Source organism: Planococcus citri, chromosome 1 (genome assembly GCF_950023065.1).
Source record: "Planococcus citri chromosome 1, ihPlaCitr1.1, whole genome shotgun sequence".
Lineage (NCBI taxonomy): Eukaryota > Metazoa > Arthropoda > Insecta > Hemiptera > Pseudococcidae > Planococcus > Planococcus citri.
Window position 1 is genome coordinate 90,557,344 of NC_088677.1, and position 19,024 is coordinate 90,576,367.

The 19,024-nt window shown below is 41.3% G+C and overlaps 2 protein-coding genes across 4 annotated transcripts in view; one reads left to right on the forward strand and one right to left on the reverse strand.

Moving 5' to 3' along the window:
• Nucleotides 1-19,024, forward strand: part of LOC135841143 (zinc finger MIZ domain-containing protein 1-like) — a 172,255-nt gene that overhangs the window by 47,107 nt on the left and 106,124 nt on the right. The gene's annotated exons all lie outside the window — the stretch shown is intronic.
• On the reverse strand, nt 7,382-13,136 carry LOC135841278 (leucine-rich repeat-containing protein 38-like). Of its 3 annotated transcripts, XM_065358171.1 has the most exons (3): nt 12,892-13,136; nt 9,483-9,671; nt 7,382-9,415 (listed from the first exon to the last, which is right to left on the reverse strand). In XM_065358171.1, exon 3 carries the CDS (start codon nt 9,233-9,235, stop codon nt 8,015-8,017), a length of 1,221 nt encoding a protein of 406 aa, XP_065214243.1. In that variant the 5' UTR covers nt 9,236-9,415; nt 9,483-9,671; nt 12,892-13,136; the 3' UTR covers nt 7,382-8,014. The 3 variants fall into 3 exon arrangements, with proteins under 3 accessions (XP_065214243.1, XP_065214237.1, XP_065214249.1); XM_065358165.1 differs by lacking the exon at nt 9,483-9,671; XM_065358177.1 differs by lacking the exons at nt 9,483-9,671; nt 12,892-13,136 and adding an exon at nt 10,773-10,870.

A 19,024-nucleotide genomic window follows, 5' to 3' on the forward strand; every position in this document is an offset into this window, starting at 1 on the left:
AAATTTTGAGAATGTTGTCGCAAACATCGACGATTCTGTAATTTTTTTAAAATTGAAATTTCCAACTTCTCGACGAGTTGTAAAAGTTCACTCGTTCCCTTGTTTTGGTATTATGACGAATCTCGTCATTCGTGTCCTTCATTCAACGTGGTATGGTACCTCTATAAGAGACAGGAGTAGGTATGCACTGTCCGCGCGTGTCCGATGGCGATGGCGATGGCGGCCAATGCTGACTAGGTAAATTTGACGTTACGAGTATGTACTCTTATGTACGAGCTCGTAAATTTATGTATTCGCATTATTGCTGACGATGATGACTATGGCTTTTACTATACCAATAGGTAGTCAATACCATTGATTGATAGAAGCGAATAATTCAACTCGTCATCGACGCTATTTTAACGTTTGCTTAATCGAATCGTATTTTTACAATGTTTTCTTCGCACGTAACTGTTAATTGGCTACTACGAACGCCGTCATACTACACTACACTTACGTAAATGGCATCAGGAACCCATCTACGAGTACAACCTATAGACCTCTATACTATTCGCCGCAAAGTGAAGGAGCTGCGATTGCGTATTCGAAAACGTAAAACAATCCTGCACTTTACAAATTGTTGAAAATGAGTACTCGCGTCAGACCTTTCCTTAACATACGACAGAACTTTTTATACGGTTCGGCCCTCTAGCTCTCATCCAGCACTCAACTCCAGCTTCCAAGCTGTAGCTTCTGGTAGTTTTTGTCTCGGACAGCATCGTCGTCGTCGTCCTCCTCCTCCTCAATGCGCCCATAAAAGACGTCAAACGTTAATCGAGCTTCTTACGCGTACAATCGTACATTGCAGAATGTACACCGCACGAGTAGATCAGAGCTTCTCGGGCTTACTCCTATGTACTCGTACTTGTACATTCGTGTGGAAATGGAAAATTCAGATTTCGTCGAGTGCAGGCTGCAACGGTCTTGGTTGGCCGTTGGCCGCTGGCGCAGTGGCGCATTTCCGCGCGAGTATTCGATTCGCTGGTCGCTGCTATCTGCATCGGCATCGCACCGTATCGTCATTGCCATTGCCCTTAACCTTGAATCATTAATAAACATTCGCCCGCTCCGCTCCTCAACGTTAGCTCGCTCCCGTCAAATTAAATCACGATCACGATTGAGATTGCGATTAGCATACCTACACTTAGCTATTTTGAGAGATTCAGATTGCCTATTGTCGTGGCCGTAAGGCGTACGTCATGCGCCAGCGCCACGCCATATTTGCAAACGTATTGTTACCAGTAGGTAATAGCCAATAGGTACTCGTACATGTATGCTTCTGCGAGTGCACCATGCACAGTGCACTTCGCGTCAACTCGGGGCCTTCTCCTCTCGTATGCTTATGGTACTGAAGCGAGGTGTCTTGACAGTCCTCTTTATCCTACTCTTTTCCTACGTCTTTAGTGCATATTGCCATTTTCCATTTTTTAATCGGACGAAATTTTCTACGCGTATTTATTCTCGGATTCTTTTTTCGGAATTCGAATTTTCTCCTTTTCCCCTCTAGTTCCCTTGGAAAATCTCCTCCTCCACCCCCCCCCCCCCCCCCCCCAGAAATCATTCCACGCAAGACTTTGTTTTGTTGCAAAATTACTGGAAAGTTTCGCTGTTTACCAAAACTTTGCTTTCTTTTTCTTTTTTCAAACTGCAAAAATCGACATTTTCTGTTTGTTCGCCTCTTTTTTGAAAATTGATTTCCAAGTACCGTCCGCCATCTGGATATTTTCTATTTTATTTATTTATTTTTGAAAATGAAAAATTTTTGACCTGAAAAACTTTCGTTTCATATAAATTATAACCCCCTTCCCAAAATGTCGAAATATTCGAAAAAATTTCCAGCTGAATGTTCTGCCGATGTCTCGCGTTTGCACGATGTCAGAGTGGTTTTTGAATACTTTTTTAAACTCGAAAATGAGCTTTCTAAAATGCGCTTCGATTTGTCAATTTCAAGTGAAAGTGAGATCTCCGCCTCGGTAAGAAGCTTTTTGCAAAGGGTCGTCGCCGCGCCGTATGGTACATTTTTAGATGGTGGTTGTAGCGAGTAAACGTCTCCTTGTTTGAAAAAAAAATGGCGCTTCGTAACGTCGTATTGTTTTCTACGTAATCGTATGCAAATTTTCCATAAGACGCACCGCGATACAAATACACGATACCATTGACGTCATCGCATCGCATCGCATCGAATCACACCCCCTGTAATTAGCGAGAGTATTACCAGTTTTCGTAAATGTTGCTCGCTGTTGCTGCTGCTGTTGCTGCTGCTGCTGCTGTAGTTGCCGAGGTGCTTTTACGTACTCGTACGTATGTCTATGTAGTTCGTAACTTACCAGACGCGATCCCGCGATACGTCAGCGTATTTTAGTATTAATAATGATAATCGTACTGCCCACCCGGTAAATCATCGCATTTCGTCGAAATCGACGTTTTTTTTAAATCTCATTTTTGATCGATTTAAGTTGATTGCGTGCCGTAGGCACACTAGGCAGCTTACATAATGTTGCTGCTCCTTTCTTGAGATCGAGTCTATTTGCGATATTTTGAATTTCGTCGTGGACTGCGATGTGTTTTTCTCTCGTCCAATATCGGGGGGTCGAGTAGGATTTATAATTTATATGTACGTACTTAAGACTTGCGAGTAATAATAAAATTTATCGTCAAATTCTGCGGACGCAACTACGTAAATCAGGAAGGACGTGCGACGACGGCGTGACGGTAGCGGGGCCGGGGGTGGTGCTGGTAGTGGAGGTGTGAGCTACGTTCTACGAATGCGGTGAACTTTGATCGTGATCTAGTTCTGGTTCTGGCTATCGAATTTCGCGTGTTTTCATTATCCCACGTAACGATGATAGTCTAGATGGCTCGACGCAGGCATTCGTTTTCGGATTCTGCCTGCAGTTTTTTTTTTTCAAAATTACTACAATTTAACGGACAAAATACGCGATCGAAGGATTTTCCGGTGTCTCGCTCGCTCGCCTCTTCCGCTGTGTGGCTTAATTTCACTAGTTTCAGCTCGTAGTCCGACCTGTTTACCTACCTATTTGGCTAAATGTAGCATCGTAGCTATTTGGTAGAGACTCTTTAGATTTGGCTTAGATTTTCACGTCTAATACAAGTAGGGTCACGGGTGGTTAGTTGTCAATAATTGTTAGTTGTCAAATTGCGTTTTGAAAAGGATACATGAACGCTATCTCCACAAAACCTTCATAATAACTTCATGCTATACCTACTAATGTTCCAACATGCAAAATTGGCTACATAGCTTTTCATTTGGGGATACAGTTTTGAAAAAAGTGATTTTACAGGTGCGAAGTTACACATGTTAAATTGGAACTTTTCGTTTTTAAACATCAAAAATATGTCAAAAGTAAATAAATTATACATCAATTTAAAGGAAATTTTATCACGGATTCAGTAATCACATGTTCAATTACAAAAAATTTTGAAATGAATAAAAATTTTTGGTACAAAGATGAAAAACGAGAAGTTGTTAGTTGTCAAAAAAGGGAATATTGTTAGTTGTCAATGAGATAGTTTACTAAAATATGCATCAAAGTGGGAAAATATTTTTAGAAAATTATCTATTGCATTTTTGAATCATTTTTTTTCTGCCTTTCATTCTATAAAACGAATAAAAAGTTGCATTGATCGATTTACCTACGCAAAAAAAAATTCAAAGAATGACCAGTCAATTTTTAAATCGTTTATGGATACTTTTTCAAGTTTTTGGGTTTATCTAAAAGTTTAGTCCTTCTCAGGTGTTATCTTTTTGAAAATTTTCGAAAATTGGATTGTAAGTTTTTTTTAAAATCCATAGTGAATGCGTGTTTGACAACTTACAACAGGGGTGGTTGTTAGTTGTCACAAAAAAGTATCTCACTAAATCCACCATTACCTATTCATCACATGAACCAAAATTCAATTTTAAAAAAAGAAGACATGCGCAAAGAATCAAGCTTTCAAATGAGCCCAAAACCGCAAAAAAATATTCATAAATGGCTTCAAAAACTTCAAAAAACTTTTTTTTTTGACAACTAACCACCCGTGACCCTACATACTTTGAGCAAGCTGTCGTCGTCGTTGTTGTTGTTGTTTTCTTCTTTTTTTGGAAACTGTCTGTATCGTAAAAACGGTAGTGGCGTATGAAACTTGGCATGCGTAATACGTGAGGCCAGAGGCGTGCCGAACGGAGGGGAGGGGGTCCTCTCCGACAGAAAATGTTGGCAAAAAGTGGAAGTTTTTTTGAAATAAATTGGGTGAATTGGGAAAATTTGAGAAACTTGGGAATACATAGTTGGGAAGAATTTATGTAAATTGAAAAAATCAAAGGATTACCGAAAACCGAGGGTTTTTACCGCTTTGAATTATAAATTTTTTAAAAGCTTTTTCCCTCGCTTCGTTCTGGCATTTATTACCTTTTTTGAAAAAAAAAAAAAATAGTAATTGAAAATGTTGAAGTCATGAAAATCAACTTTTGCATCCGCGAGGAAATTTAAGAAATTTCGGAAGCACAACCAAATCGACGGAGAAATTTAAATCTTTTGTATAAAATAATTAATAATCGTGTTTGATTGAAAATTTGAAATTATTCAACGTTTTTGTTTCCAACTTCTTTTTCTGGAAAAATCTGAGCCCCCCCCCCCCACATGTATTACTTCGATACACCTCTGCGCGCGTGAGGAGTCTGTACAGGTATCAACGCGTTTTGTCGCAGCAATCGCAAAATCCAACCAAAAATCCCAAAATTCTTGTCGAATTTGTATCTTTTCAAGGACGTAGGTATCCCTACCGGCACATCAAATTTTGAATCGGGCAAAGGGGAATCAAACACCCCAAAATACATCACACGCAAAAATTTCAGATGCTGAAATTCATTTTTTGATTTTTGGCGAATCTCAAAAAAAAAAAAAAAAAATCACCGCGTAAAATTACGGATTTGAAGCAGTTGTAGAATGATTTTGAAAATATGCATAACGCATCTATCGAAAAGGCCACGAAGATAGTAAATGCGAGTTTGTATTCGTAGGTGCTGAATTTCATTACCATATTATCTTATCACTCTACTTATAGCGTTTTTTCGACGTTTAAATAATCGGAAAATCCGCCGCGCCGCGCCGGAGGCTCCAGAACGGTTCGAAACTAATTACCTATCAGTTATCACCGATCGATCGACTCGAGAAGTGGAAATTGGGCTACAAACCTTTCAGCCTTTTATGTCAATTTGATGATCACGCTGCGTGTCTGTTTCGTGTCATATACCTGGTGGCTCGTACCTATATCGCTGTTTGTCGTACGTCTACGTACATATTTATTGCGAATCGCTTATCGTTGGCGTACTTGACCGCTGCAGGTCACACCGGCGAGAAACGAGTAATTAGAATTACTCGTAAACGTTTCGGATGCGAGCAAATTTAAAGGTCAACTCGTTGGTACGGTTACATTACAGTTAACCAGCGGCGCTTGTATAACGTTTAACGTTTGTTGTCATCAGTTAATATGTACCTAGGTAATAAGTATACCTATCCGCATACGAGTCGATACGCAGATGTAGTGTTACTAGTCTCGCGTCTTCGCTTTTTCACTTCCGGTAAAGATGACGGTCCAGCGTCGTAGCGTGAGCGCCGCGACCTTTCTTCCGCTTTCCGTTTCTGATTTTTTTTTTTTTTTTTTTTTTTCATCTTTGTACTACTCGTACAAATGGTGTAGTATGTCGGTTATTGTCGGTATATGTAGATCAGGTACTTATTGTACATAGTTGGAGTGGAGCAGCGACGCGATGCTGCGTGGCATCAGCGTCATGATCTACATAGGAACCTTTAAGATTATCTATATCTACGAGTATATCTATATATACCTACTAACGTGCTCGAACCTCGTATCTAATCTAATCGTCGTTTTTTTGCTCTTGATCTCCCGGCGCCGGCCACGACCTCCCGAGATTGTTTTGCCTTTGCCTTTGCCTCTCCGTCTACCACTACCTATTACGTATAACAGCTTCCTTGTGTACGTAGACGTGCGTACGCAAATGTGCTTACTACTCGTTCGAAGTTCGTACAAAAGTTCAGGGTACTTTGAAAACCTGCGTGCTTTTTACTCGTATTAACGAGACGAGCTGCAAAGTACATATGTAAGTCTCAGTTCTCAGTGCTTATCGAAGTAAGCGAACACATTCCGGACGAATAGATCCCTCGAATGCTTCTTGCATTAGTTACATTATAGGTACCTACTACCTAGTACCTACTCGATGAGTATCCAGTAGATACTTATGCGCTGAAAAGTGTGAGAAACACGAACGCTAAAGCAAAGAATACAAATATTGGCTGTTGCTACTACACGAAACCGATAGGTATTCTTCATCTTCTCAAGTAAAAATCGTACCCGTTTCTGTACTTACAGACCTACACCTTCGACTACGTCATACGTGTTGTTACGCAGAGCATCTACTCGTATACTTACTGATCTGCTTCCTGTACCTTAAATTTTAGCGTTATTACGATCTACTCGTACGTATTTTTATACGGACGCGTTATCATCGGGCATTAAAATCAATGTTTTCTTATGTCCTTGAATTTTTGTGCGATAACGATAATTAATAGGTCCCGAGACTCGGGGTAAGATGTTTAAGTTGTTGTAACAACCAAGAAACGCGTTGTTTTCGCGTGAAAACTTCAAATTGCTCCGTAGCTCGAGCATTTTCAGTACCTAACTGCTGCGTTGTTTTGTTTTCATCTTATCGAAGAATAATTAATTACCGGGGTTATTTATCGAAGAGCATTTATGTATACATACTCGTACATCGAGTTGAAGCGTAAAATTATTGTAATTTTCGAACGCGATCAGATTTTTTCTCATTTTTATTCATTTACTGATTTACATAATGGGTAGTCGGGTACCTAGGTATATGTATTTTTTTAAATTTTTTTTTGTGAACAGCTTGCAAACACTCGAGTTGAACACTTGTTGAAGCTGTGCGAATGTTTGAAATTTGCTATTAGGTACTCGTACTTAGGTTTCTTTTGATGCGATCAAGTTTTGGCAAAAATTTTACACGTACGCTCGAAGAATTCGATACCTACTCGTTAAGCATCCGCGTTCTACTTACAAGTTGTAAAACTAGTAAAGATTTTGCTCGTATACACTTTCAAAATTAAACTTCGATAGTATAGTTGAATAAAAGTACATACCTAGGCACTCGTATCAAAAAACTAGTTGACAAATTTTGAAATACATAGGTAAGTACATACATAGCTGGGTACCTAATTGAGATTTGCTCGCAGTCGCAGAAATTCGCTGTGTAGGTAACTAGGTATTGTTGACGAAAACAAACGTGGATACGAACAAACGCAACAATTGTATATCATCTATTTATCAACATACATAATATTATAAAAATATACGTAATTACACGCGGCATCCGCATATAGTTACTTATTAAATTGCACAAAAATTGAGAAATCAATTTTCCTAATTCTTCTTATAACTTACTATTTTGTAACTCACGCGGATTAGATTCTTCAGAAAAAGGTAACCTTTTTAACATCAAAGAAAGTACATAATAAGAACAGCAAAAGAAAGAAAGAAAGAAAGACTAAAATTAAACTCGCGAGTAGGAAACAAAGTCTTATCACACTTAATGAATCGCTAATCACTCGAGCAGTTTGCCATTGCCCTTTGCAGCGAGAGTGCTGCACCGATGATGCACTCGTATTTTGTACGTTCCTCATTCTTCCTATGTTACGAGAAATCTCAGGTAGCTAGAACAACATCGTGTATCTAATTACCTATGTAGACCTGCGGGTCGTTGTCGTACACATTGAAGCAAAATAACCTCGTACTCGTCGCTTCTTCATTCGTAAGTAAGCGATAAGTAAACATTTCAGACTCTATCGCGACCAAAAAACGAAAATAACAAAAAGAGTGGGGGGATGCGAATGCGATTCATAGGGAATAGGTAGGTGGTACTAGGTAGGCTCTCAAATCACAATTCTACCGTTAAACTGATATCGCTGCAGTCTTCGTCGAAATTACTGTAACACGTCTTTTCGAAATCGTAATCGTCGTCGTCGTCGAAATCGTGGTGTTTTCTTCGCCACGGTGGCAGGAAACAGCAGCACCACGACCACGTGCAGCAGGAGCTGGAGTCGGAGTCGGAGTTGGAATTTCGGCGACATTTGGCGTAGCAGCTGACCAAGCCCAAAAAGGAGACGGTCGCGGCGACGCTTATCAACGCGATCGGCAGGAAAGACGATTCTACGCTTTGACTAGAGAATATTTTTTTGCCGGTGTCCATTTTGTGGAAACGCTGCGTCTTGTACAGACGCTCGGGCAGGCTGATGAGATTCTGCTTGACGCTGCTGTCGATGCTGGGAACGCAGTCCAGGTGGACGCTTTCCATGTGCTCCCACAGGTTGGTCTTGTTGTCCGCCTCGTAGGTGCAGCTCAGGTCGCGCGTATACAGTCGTCGTATGGTGAGCAGCACGAACAGACTCTGCACGTCGCAGTCGCATCGCCACGGATTCGCGTGCAGGTCCAAATCGTCGAGGTAGCGCAGCCACGTGAACACGTCCGTAGGCAGCGTGGCGAGCGAATTGTTGCGCAGGCTGAGGCGCTGCACAAAGAGCAGATTGGAAAACGCCTCCGGCTCGACCACGCTCAGCTGGCAGCTGCTCAAGTCGAGCTGCTTGAGCATCGGCAACGCCGTGAACTGGAAGCTGGCCAGCGTGCGAATCGGATTGCCGCTCAGATTCACCATCTCCAGCAGCTTGTTGTCGGCGAACACGTACCGGTCCAACGTCGCGATCTCGTTACTCGACAGGTCCAGCTGCTTGAGCCATTTCAAACCGACGAAGGCGGTTTTGCGCACCTCGCGCACCCCGCAGCTGTCCATAACTATCGTCTCCAGTCCGAATAAGCCCCTCGACCAGAACTCCTTATCGCCCAGCGTCTCGATCCGGTTGCCGGCCACGTCCAGAAAATTGGTCCGCTTCGGGATACCTCGCGGTATCGAATTCAGACCTCTCAGCTGGCAGATGGTCACGTTTTTACCCTCTATCTGCGAACACGCGCATTCCTGCGGACAAGTAATTTGAGTGGCCGGACTCGGACTCGGACTCGGACTCGGACTCGGGGTCGACGCCGACGCCGACACTGCAACCATCAACCACCACACTGCCAACGTTGCCGGCGCTAATTTCGACATACCTACTTAATTATTATCGCAGCCAATAATTCGGCGTCCAGTCGATGTTCATTATACTCGTACGTTGGTTCGCCTTCGCCTTTTGTATGTACCGATGAAAATACGTTTTGCTCGTCGTTGACGCCGCCGTCGCGAATTCTGTCATTAAATCACGCCAGCCCGTCACCGCTTCAGCTACGCCTGTAACAATCGAAAAACGTATTTTTGTCACATCTTGTACATACAATGTACGTAGGTACATACATACATTTTATCGTTACGTATTTCATCTTATTACGGCTCGAGTTTCGACCAAAAAACATGCGCGATTTACATTCATCTATCTTTTGAGAGGAGACATCGTTGCACCGAATTTATCCTCGGATTTTTCTAGCAGCGAGAAAGTGTTATTCAAATGCTGTCCATCGCCCTTATGGTATCACCTCCCACTCCCAATCTACGTATAACCATCAAATTCAGAATTGAATGCACCTTACGTAGAATACGTATACTTAATTACCTACTCGTACTATGTAGTAGTGATCAATAAATACGTACCTAATTAGTAATTACACATGTGTACATAACTACAAGGCGATTGCCAATTCATCAATCGATGATAATTTTGATTTTTTTATTTGTTTCAGGTGAGTGCAAATACATATGTAATGTACCTACATATATTTACGCGTATCGTAAGAGTAGACAATGGACTCGTGATGCTGATGAGTGATGATGAATAGGTGAGTCAATATTTTTCGCGATTCCTGCTACCGAAAATTGAGTACCTACTACCTATACTACTCGTACATATTTTTCGACATTTTCGTAAATAAAGAAAAAACGCTTGCGAAATGACGTTCGAAAAAAAGTCGACAAGTTTTGCGGTTTTGCGGTGGTGGAGATGTTATTTTGAATAGGTACTCGTATTTTGATAGGAGAGGTCCCATTAACGTATACCGACCGACCGACCGTCTCTCATGCAGATGATTGTTGCGTGCCAGTGCCGCATACCGCATCACCACTTTGATGACGTAAATTCGACGCGTCTATACGAGTATTAATTATGTAGCGCCTGATGCGAGTATCTGTATCTACTATCTACCTAAATCTATGTGACTGATTTGCCCGTACGAAATACGAATAGGAATATTCCATCTACGTAAGCAGCGCAGTGTCGCGTCGTATGACTAATCCTCTGTGGCTCAGCATCCGCCATCGCCAACGTCATTCCTGTTCGAATTCGATACCGGTTCTCGTTGTTTTTACGAGTACTCGTAGGTACATACGTGTGGAGCTGTTGCTTATGCACGATTATAGGTATTAGGTACCTACAGTTTAACTACGATCGCGAGCATAAGGGTTTCTGTACACTAATTACTAGAGACTAAGGATACTTTTCGGCATCGTGTGCTGTCGAGTGCTTTCGGCTACGCTGGTTTGACTTGTCTCCATGAAAATGAAATATTCTCCTTATCAAAGATGAAACTCCTGTTTCCTTTTTGTTCAAATCTTTCTTTTTCATAATCATATTATTTCATACGAATATTGTACGTACCTATTTTAATGATAAAACTCGTGTTAGTCCTGTTTCTTTTGAATTTTAATCTGTTTCATAATTTCGTCGACAGTCTTGTAGGTACTCTTGTTAGACAACTTGGTTTCCGATCCGAACATTTCCAAATGGAAAATATAAAGAAAAAAACAGTTGTGATGATACTAGTCTTTCGAATTCAATTTGAAGAAAATGTAAAACTTTAACAGAAGTGACGTTGTGGTACAAACATTTGGAACTTGGATGTTTTTCAAAAGAAGATTGATATTACATCAGTCAAAGTCATAATCGTAAAAATCTTATCAGGTTTCTAACTGCTCACAAGGCATTTAACCCAAAGTATATTATTGAGCAACAAAAAATTGCATTCTACAAGAAATACAATGAAGAATACGTAAAAGACAATATAATATTCGAATATTATAATTAATTTTTAATTAAAATTAAAAATCTCATCAACAGGAACAGGGAACTTGAATCATTACAAAGAATAAAGTCAAACGAGCGTAGCCGAAAGCACTCGGCAGCACACGATGCCGAAAAGTATCCTTAGTCTCTAGTAATTAGTGTTTCTGTACCTGGTAAATTTTTTGACCATCCCCTCCCCCCGGGCGGGCAACACCCTCCACCCTCGTACATACAATGCGTTTATTTGCGCAATGCGCATTTCACGACTTGTGGGAGGTATGTTATCGTATGTACCTAGCTATCGGCAAGACATCCGCGTAAAACGTCAATTTTCGGTGTAATGCCAGCGAATTACGGCTGAACCGGTCATTTGCCTTCGGTTCGTCAAGCTATCGTAAGCTGGCGAGTAAGTTGTTTCTATCGCGAACTCGAACTCGTTTTGTGTCGAAGACAAGTAAGAGCAGGTAGATTCTCGTACCTAATAATATCGTGAGTAACGAGCGAGAACATTTGTCGGTACAGTACGGTACGGTACTCGATGACAATAACAATTACACCTTTCGATTGATTGATTGATGATGACGCGATGACTTACATTTTCGTATCTAGACCTACGAGTGTACTCACGCATGCTCGAGTTGCAGACGCAGACGCAGACGCAGCGCAGAGTAAATTTTCCTTTCACTTTTGCATGACAGCGCAGCGACCTTAGTGGCATATGAGTATACTCGTATCTACTTATCACTTTGTTATAAGAATTCGGTCGCTTTTTTTAACGATTCCAATTCCCTTTCTGGTTGGCGGTGGTTGACATTGCGAGTAAAGTAGGTAAACAGTAAAAACGCGCATTGTGCTCATAAATCGGGGTAACCAGAACCGGCACCGGCGTGGTGACCGGTAATCCGCGAGTTATCGATGCCAATTGCCAATACCCCAATGGCTTTCAGTCGCTTCTGCTTCTGCTTCTGCTTAGCGATGGCCAAGAACCTTTTTGTACTTTTCCGTCAGAAATGTTATCGGCCGCGACCACGGCGCGGCATTCAACTCGATACGTTCAAAACGACGCGATTGCGATCTCTTTATCGAAAACACGAATCTGTACGTGAAAGCTTGACAATTGAACCGAAACGCAACCATCGACAAATGAAAAAATACATACGATACTGGTACGTAATTGAAACGAAACCAAAGGCGACAACGAAGGAAAATACGTGACCAGCTGACCACGAACAGCGGTTATTAGTCTCGTATTTTAGCGGAATGACGGCAAATGGAAGGGGTGGAAATATTAGCCGCAAAAGGGGTTCGTGTTTTGCGGTCGGATATGGTCTGGTCTGGTCTGGTCCGACCTCCGAGCTGCGTATCAAATTTCATCTAATATTTTGTTGGTAGGTAGTTAGTTAGGTACTAAAATGGTTCGTAATCGACTAATCTACGCGACAATGAACTCGGTGTAAAAAGTTGTAATTGAAACGCTGGTCATTGTCATTGCCATCGCCATCGCCATCGCGTTACCCGTATCAAAACTCTTGACGACGCCGACGCGACGATACCGAATGCTATCTGATCATCTGGCCGATCATATGTACATTACATACCTCTATAGGTACCTATTGTTCTACCTCTAAACCTATGCAGATTACGGATGTGTTTGTGATGCGATGTTGGAGAGTATAGGTAGGTACTAGGTAGTTGGGTATGTATATGTACTTACGTTTTACTCATTTTGAATGCGTTGTACTCGTACTTGGTATTCTGCTGCGACTCGATGATTTCTGTTTATTCGATCTAATTCTAAAATCCGAAACGCAAAACTAGGAAACGAACGTAAAAACCAACAAACAATTCGAACGGAAACCGAAATAAATTGTCGTAATTCGTATAAAATGTGACGGTCGCGTGCACTCGGCTACAACATTTTTGCAAAACTAAAGTATTCGCTGGTAAGTGGTTGTTACGCGCGCGTCGCGCGCGCACATAATAAAAATTGCGGGAGCGGGAGCGGGCGCGGGCGAGGAGCACGACGACGTCGTAAACTTGTAGGTAACGATAAAACAGTACCTACCAGTAAAATCATATGTTGTTTCTTTCGTAAATCAACTCGTCGACAACGACGTAAGTCTAAGTACGATAAAAAAAAATTATTAAAAAAAAATTGGCGTTCCGTTCGCATTCTGCAACCTGTTTGAGCGAATGGCGAATTGGCAATTGGCGAAACCCGCCCCGTTGCCCTGCCCAGTCCGCGATGGGTTCGTGGATTTCATGGGTTTCATTTTCAGTCAGTGGAAAACAAGCGAACGACGGAACGAGGAACGAGTCGACTCGTTCCTCCATCCTTGGTCGCGTTGCCCGGTTGCCAGTATCGTTGCCATTGCAGGTCATTTTTTATTCGGTACTCGGTTGACAATGGACCTGGTTCCAGCGGTCTACCGTACGCGTATGCCGTACCTTAGGGCTACCCTACACTGGCCACAGGCCACAGCTCACCGAAGTATTAAGGGTGAACATTTTGCAATTTGCAATACCTACTAAAGATACGGGGTGGTCGCGGGTCGCAGGTCAGTAAGGGTGAATTATTCGACTGGGTCCACCACGGCACCATCGGCAGTTTCGACATCCCTAGGCTATGCTTATGCGAATTGCAAAGACGTAGGGTATGGTACTCGTAATATGGTCTCACTCACTCATCCGTAGCCGATTGGCGATTATGTACAATCACGCAACTCGTTCGCTTGAACCGGTTGCGTTGTGCGAACGAATTTCAAAAAATTAATTTCAATTCAAGGTAAAGGTCGACTTGTTTTCGGATTAGACTATACGCGATACGCGATACGCGATCGCGAGTACAAAAAAAACTGGTATTATACGTACGTACGTATATGTATATACTATTAGGAATTATATTTTCGCACGTAACGCCGCCGCGCCGCGCTTAACGCTTGTGTGCGTGTGCGTGTGCGTGTGTGCCCATGTTGATATACATTGTACAGTGCATCAACATCAACAAAATTTACATCTACATCTGCAAGAACCTACGTAGACGACAGACGTACGCGTACATAGTACATACACAATACTCGTACACATACACATAGTGTACCTGTCTCTACCTGAACGTTCGCGCTCCATTCTTCGCTTCCTGCTACGAGTATAAGGATGCCGCCACTAATGTTTATGTATGTATACGTTATGCGTCATCTTGAGGTGAGAAGCAAGGTGGAGAAAAGAAGACGAGCGACGACACGACGAAAGTGACGAAAGCGAAAATCGAGCATGGGGAAACTGTCGTACATCTACATTTATCATATGCATGGACCGTTTTCTACATTTTATCCTAACGAGAGGCTGATTTGGATTATAATTGCCTAATTGGCTCACGAAGCAGTTTTGAGTAAAGGTCATCCCCATTCGAGCCTTTTCAATTTGACTCTAAATGAAGCTCAAATACAGTACCTACGTATCTACACCAAATTTAAGTGAATTTGTGTGTTGTTTTTTTTTCTTTTCGAATTTGTTAGAAGATCCGGGGGCACCCTCTCACTTTCAGACGATACGCGAGTCGCGAACCGGTATCAGATTTTCGCTAGAACCAATTAGGTATGTGTATTGTGTATACTCGTAGGTGAGTATACGACATACAGTATACACGTATGTACGCGAACGCGATTCAAACGATTTTCATTGTTTTGCCTGCTGCTTTGTAAGAGTATTTTTAGTAAAGTACTCGTAGGTAGTAGGTAGGTACAATAATTTAAAAACGAGAGAACATGCGAAAAACCATACTTATGTAAGGCCTAATTCGTTTAAATCACGTACAAATTGATTCTATAGGTAGGTCTAGGTACTCTGTAGCGGAAATCTGAAGGCTGCAACTTTGGTCACCACTAATTTTCTCCCAAGTTGCTTGGGATTAGCGTAGAATTTCAAAAACGGCTGTTTTCGTAAATTGGACAAAAAGTAATTTCGCGGACTTGTAGGAATTTACGAGGAAGGGTTAGCGGGAAAACGCGTTTTGTTGCGTTTTTTCATTCTTTTAGAAATGCCAATGGCCAACTCGAAGGTACTGGTAGCGTCAACTTTTCTCTGCGCTTTTCAGCCGACTATCTTAAGGTTGGCCTATTCAATTTGAAAGTCGATCAAGAAGAAATGTAGTACGAGTATGTACGAACAATGGCTACCGGCTACCGGCTACCGGCTACCCTTGCGGATTCTACCGACGACGACGCGACGCGAGGCGACGTGATCTGGCTGGCGCTATTATGCATTATGCGAATCGAATGGCGATGCGGTAGATACGAGTATACAGTACTGAGTACATACTCGTATATGGCGCAAAGTACGAGTACCTTAAGTTATATGTTGGGTGATGGGCGCGGCGGTAGGTGGGGATGCATAGTACTCAATACACTACAGGGCAGGGCCCGGTGCGGTGGCCGGTAGTACCATTGGTTTTTCTACAATACCGCACGATAATCGTTCATTTCCAATTTTGATTTTTTCACTCGTCATCGCGGTACCCCGGTACCATACGCGCGAGCGACTACTTGTAATTTATTTTCGGTTATCCTGCGCAGTAACGAGCCGGTTTAATTATTATTAGCGCGGTAAGCGAGTGTATAAATGATGTACGGTCATGGTCGACTCGATACCTCGTCAGTATTTTGTACCTACACAATCTACGTAATATCGCAATTTGCAAGTGCGTGTGTTTTTAATACAGCATAGGTACGTGAATTTATGGCAAGTGCTTAAGTGCTGTAAGTAGGTACCTTACTAGGTATGTAGTAGGTAGAGGTACGAGTACTTGAGACTTACTCGCCGCGTTTGAGGCAAAATACTCGTATATTTCAAATTCTGCCAGTCATGTTTTCACCATCTCGTACTCGTAGTACGAGTATGTCTATGTAGTGCGTACTTATAGGTACACCACGAGTATGCACCTAGGTACCTAGGTACCTCTAAATACGTTAATTACTCGTAGTTACGTAGGCGCATTGGTAGTAGCTGCGAATACCTACTACATTTTGTGCTCACCGACGATACCTTGAAATGTGAATTGAGAATCGTCGCAGATTAACATTTTACGAGTACAATGGAATGTGACGCCTGATGCGCTGATGTGACGTTCGTCGCTAGAATTACGAGTAAATTCGTCGAAATGCGCCAATGCTCACTACGAAAGTGAAAATTTTTGAAAATTGCTTATTGGAATAGTAAATCATCTGTGGCATATTATCTTTTCATTTGTTGGAGAAAAAACTCCTCAAAAAAGGATACAATAATTTTCCTCGATGCGGGCAGCAAAATAGTAGCCTACCTACTTTGTTGCCTCTCGCTGATCACCTCGATAGTCGATATACCAACGTACATTTTCTGAAATTTTCAATTACATATATAATTATATATGTATGTACTATGTAGATGTTTACCTACCTATAAACGTTCGAAAGTGTAATTGCGAGACGTGACGCGCGCCTGTATTTCATCGGCTGCTTCTTATACGTCGAGCGTGCGTGTCTATATTGTCCTCTAACAACGTATCGTAGGCGCAGTATGTAAATTTTGGTGAGAAAGCTACGCGAAATAATTTTCTCTTATTTAAAATTGTCCGAAATTGATGAAAAGAATCTGCGAGTATAGTTTTTCTGATGTTATGTCCGCAAAATTCATAGCGCCAAAATTAATAGCAGAAAAGTTCTTATAGGACAGAAAATTACACAATTCAATTGAAACGCATAATGTATGTACAACAATAAAGCTTAAACGGCCTTTATTTCGAAGTAGGTAGGTAAAGGTGTATGTATATATATATGTTCACGACAGCACACTTATGAACCCATGTATGGGTTAATCTTGCATAAGAAGTGAACCAGTAGGTTTACCAGCCTGGCTCACTTTGTAAAGGCTAAAGTTACATAACAAGTGAGCCACCAGTTTCAAACTAGTTTTGTCAAAGTTAGCTGCGCGCACCAAATGTTTCTCAGAGATGTTCGCTAGATGTAGTACTAACATGAGGCCTATAGAATAGGAAGTACTGGTCGGCATACCCAAAGCCCTGTTGAAATTGGGTATGCACGATGATAAATTTGACTAATGATTTTTCTGCATTTTATTACTCTATGGGAATACTGTTGATACCAAAAATTTTGATGTGGTTCAGACTTTTTGACAACCAAGCAATTTTCACAAAATTTAATATACTTAGTTCAAAAAATTTTAAAATTTTTTTGAAAAAATTTTCTCCAAAAATTTTTTATTCTGTTTCTTGATACAGATAAATTATATATTTCAATGACTGTGCAATTAGAATTTCGATTAGTTAATTAGAACAGAAATTGAAAATGATTTTAAAAATTTTGAAATTTTGAAAAATTGGCTCATAAGCCTGCCGCGATGCCTATATATATGTATGTACCTATATATGCCGACAAAAGGCCATCAAACCCAGATTACACAAATAATCTTATCCAAAGCACCGCCAGAGAAGTGGGTACATAGACATACTCGTACGAGTAGGTAATAAAAATTCGATGTAGATAAGTCGCATCCACTGATGAAAACCGGAATCCAAACTACACCGTTTCGAGCCATTCCAGAATTTTGAATTTGCTTCAGAAGGCGACGGCGTGGATAAATTTCCTGAAGGCTCCAGAATGGCTCAAAATTCTAAAAATCGGACTTGGAGGGTCATGGTTTTATAGAGACGTAGATACAGCGATTTATGCAAATTTAGAAGATTTTCTCGCGAAACAGGAAACTATTGAATTTTTTCATAAATGCTAAGAATTCGTTCCGCTAATAATTTCGCGCTACGACGCTGGTTTATGCATTTTGGACTACATTTTTTGAGTTTTTTTCCCTTCTGTAACGTTTTAACCGTAGTGAGAGTGAGATTTTTCTTTCAAAGAACACAGATAATAATGGTAATACATATGTAGTACGTAGGTAAGAGAGTATATTTTTTTTGAGCGAAAGTTCTTAGAGAACTGATAAGAATGATCCATTTTTGAGCAGGCTTTCTCAGATATTCGATGTTCCGATGCTTTTACTGATCAACTGCGTGCCACGTGAAAAAATTCTATTCGTAGATAAAATTCGCCAATCGCCATTCAGAGCCGTAAAGCGCGACTCCTTACTCGTTGAAATTGCTCGGCAACATCGAAAACAAAAGTTTTTCGCGCAAGCATAATTATTACTCAAACTCGTAGGTATTCCTATTCACTTATTCAGCCCCTTCAATTTTCAACTTTGAAACTGGGTGATGGGCGATGGGCGAGCTAAGCGTTCTGCGGTAGAGCTGTTGACTGTTCGCAGTTCGCACTTGGCAGCTGTGGAATCGGCGCCGCGCCGCGTGCTTTTGATTTTAAAAATAGAAAAAAGTGGTACGTAAGGGCTTTCCGCTTTCGGTTTATTCGTTGAAAATTGGCTACTGTTAGTGTTTCTGTTCTTTCAAAACGCATTCGGTCATCGGTGTTGGCGCGATGTGGTTTTACCTTCTCTTTGTGAAGCTTACTCGTACGTCTACGTCTACGTATACTACGTAAACGTATGTTACGCGTCGTAATCTGCAGATGTTCGTTTTTTATCGAGAATTTAGTGCGTGATTTGCTGTTATCGATGTTTCCATTCTGAATATCCAGTCTATCAGCACCGGTTAACTCGTAGATTCCGCAAATACCTAAGATGGGCACAGACTACCTATCTTACTTTTGGTACGAGTACAATATGATATTACATAGTACCAAAAATAGTAACTTACCTCCGAGACGAGACAGCGAAAAAAAATGCGAAAAATCACATTCGCTCGACGATGGTGTAAGTTGATGAATTTGTTCCGTTGTCAGGCG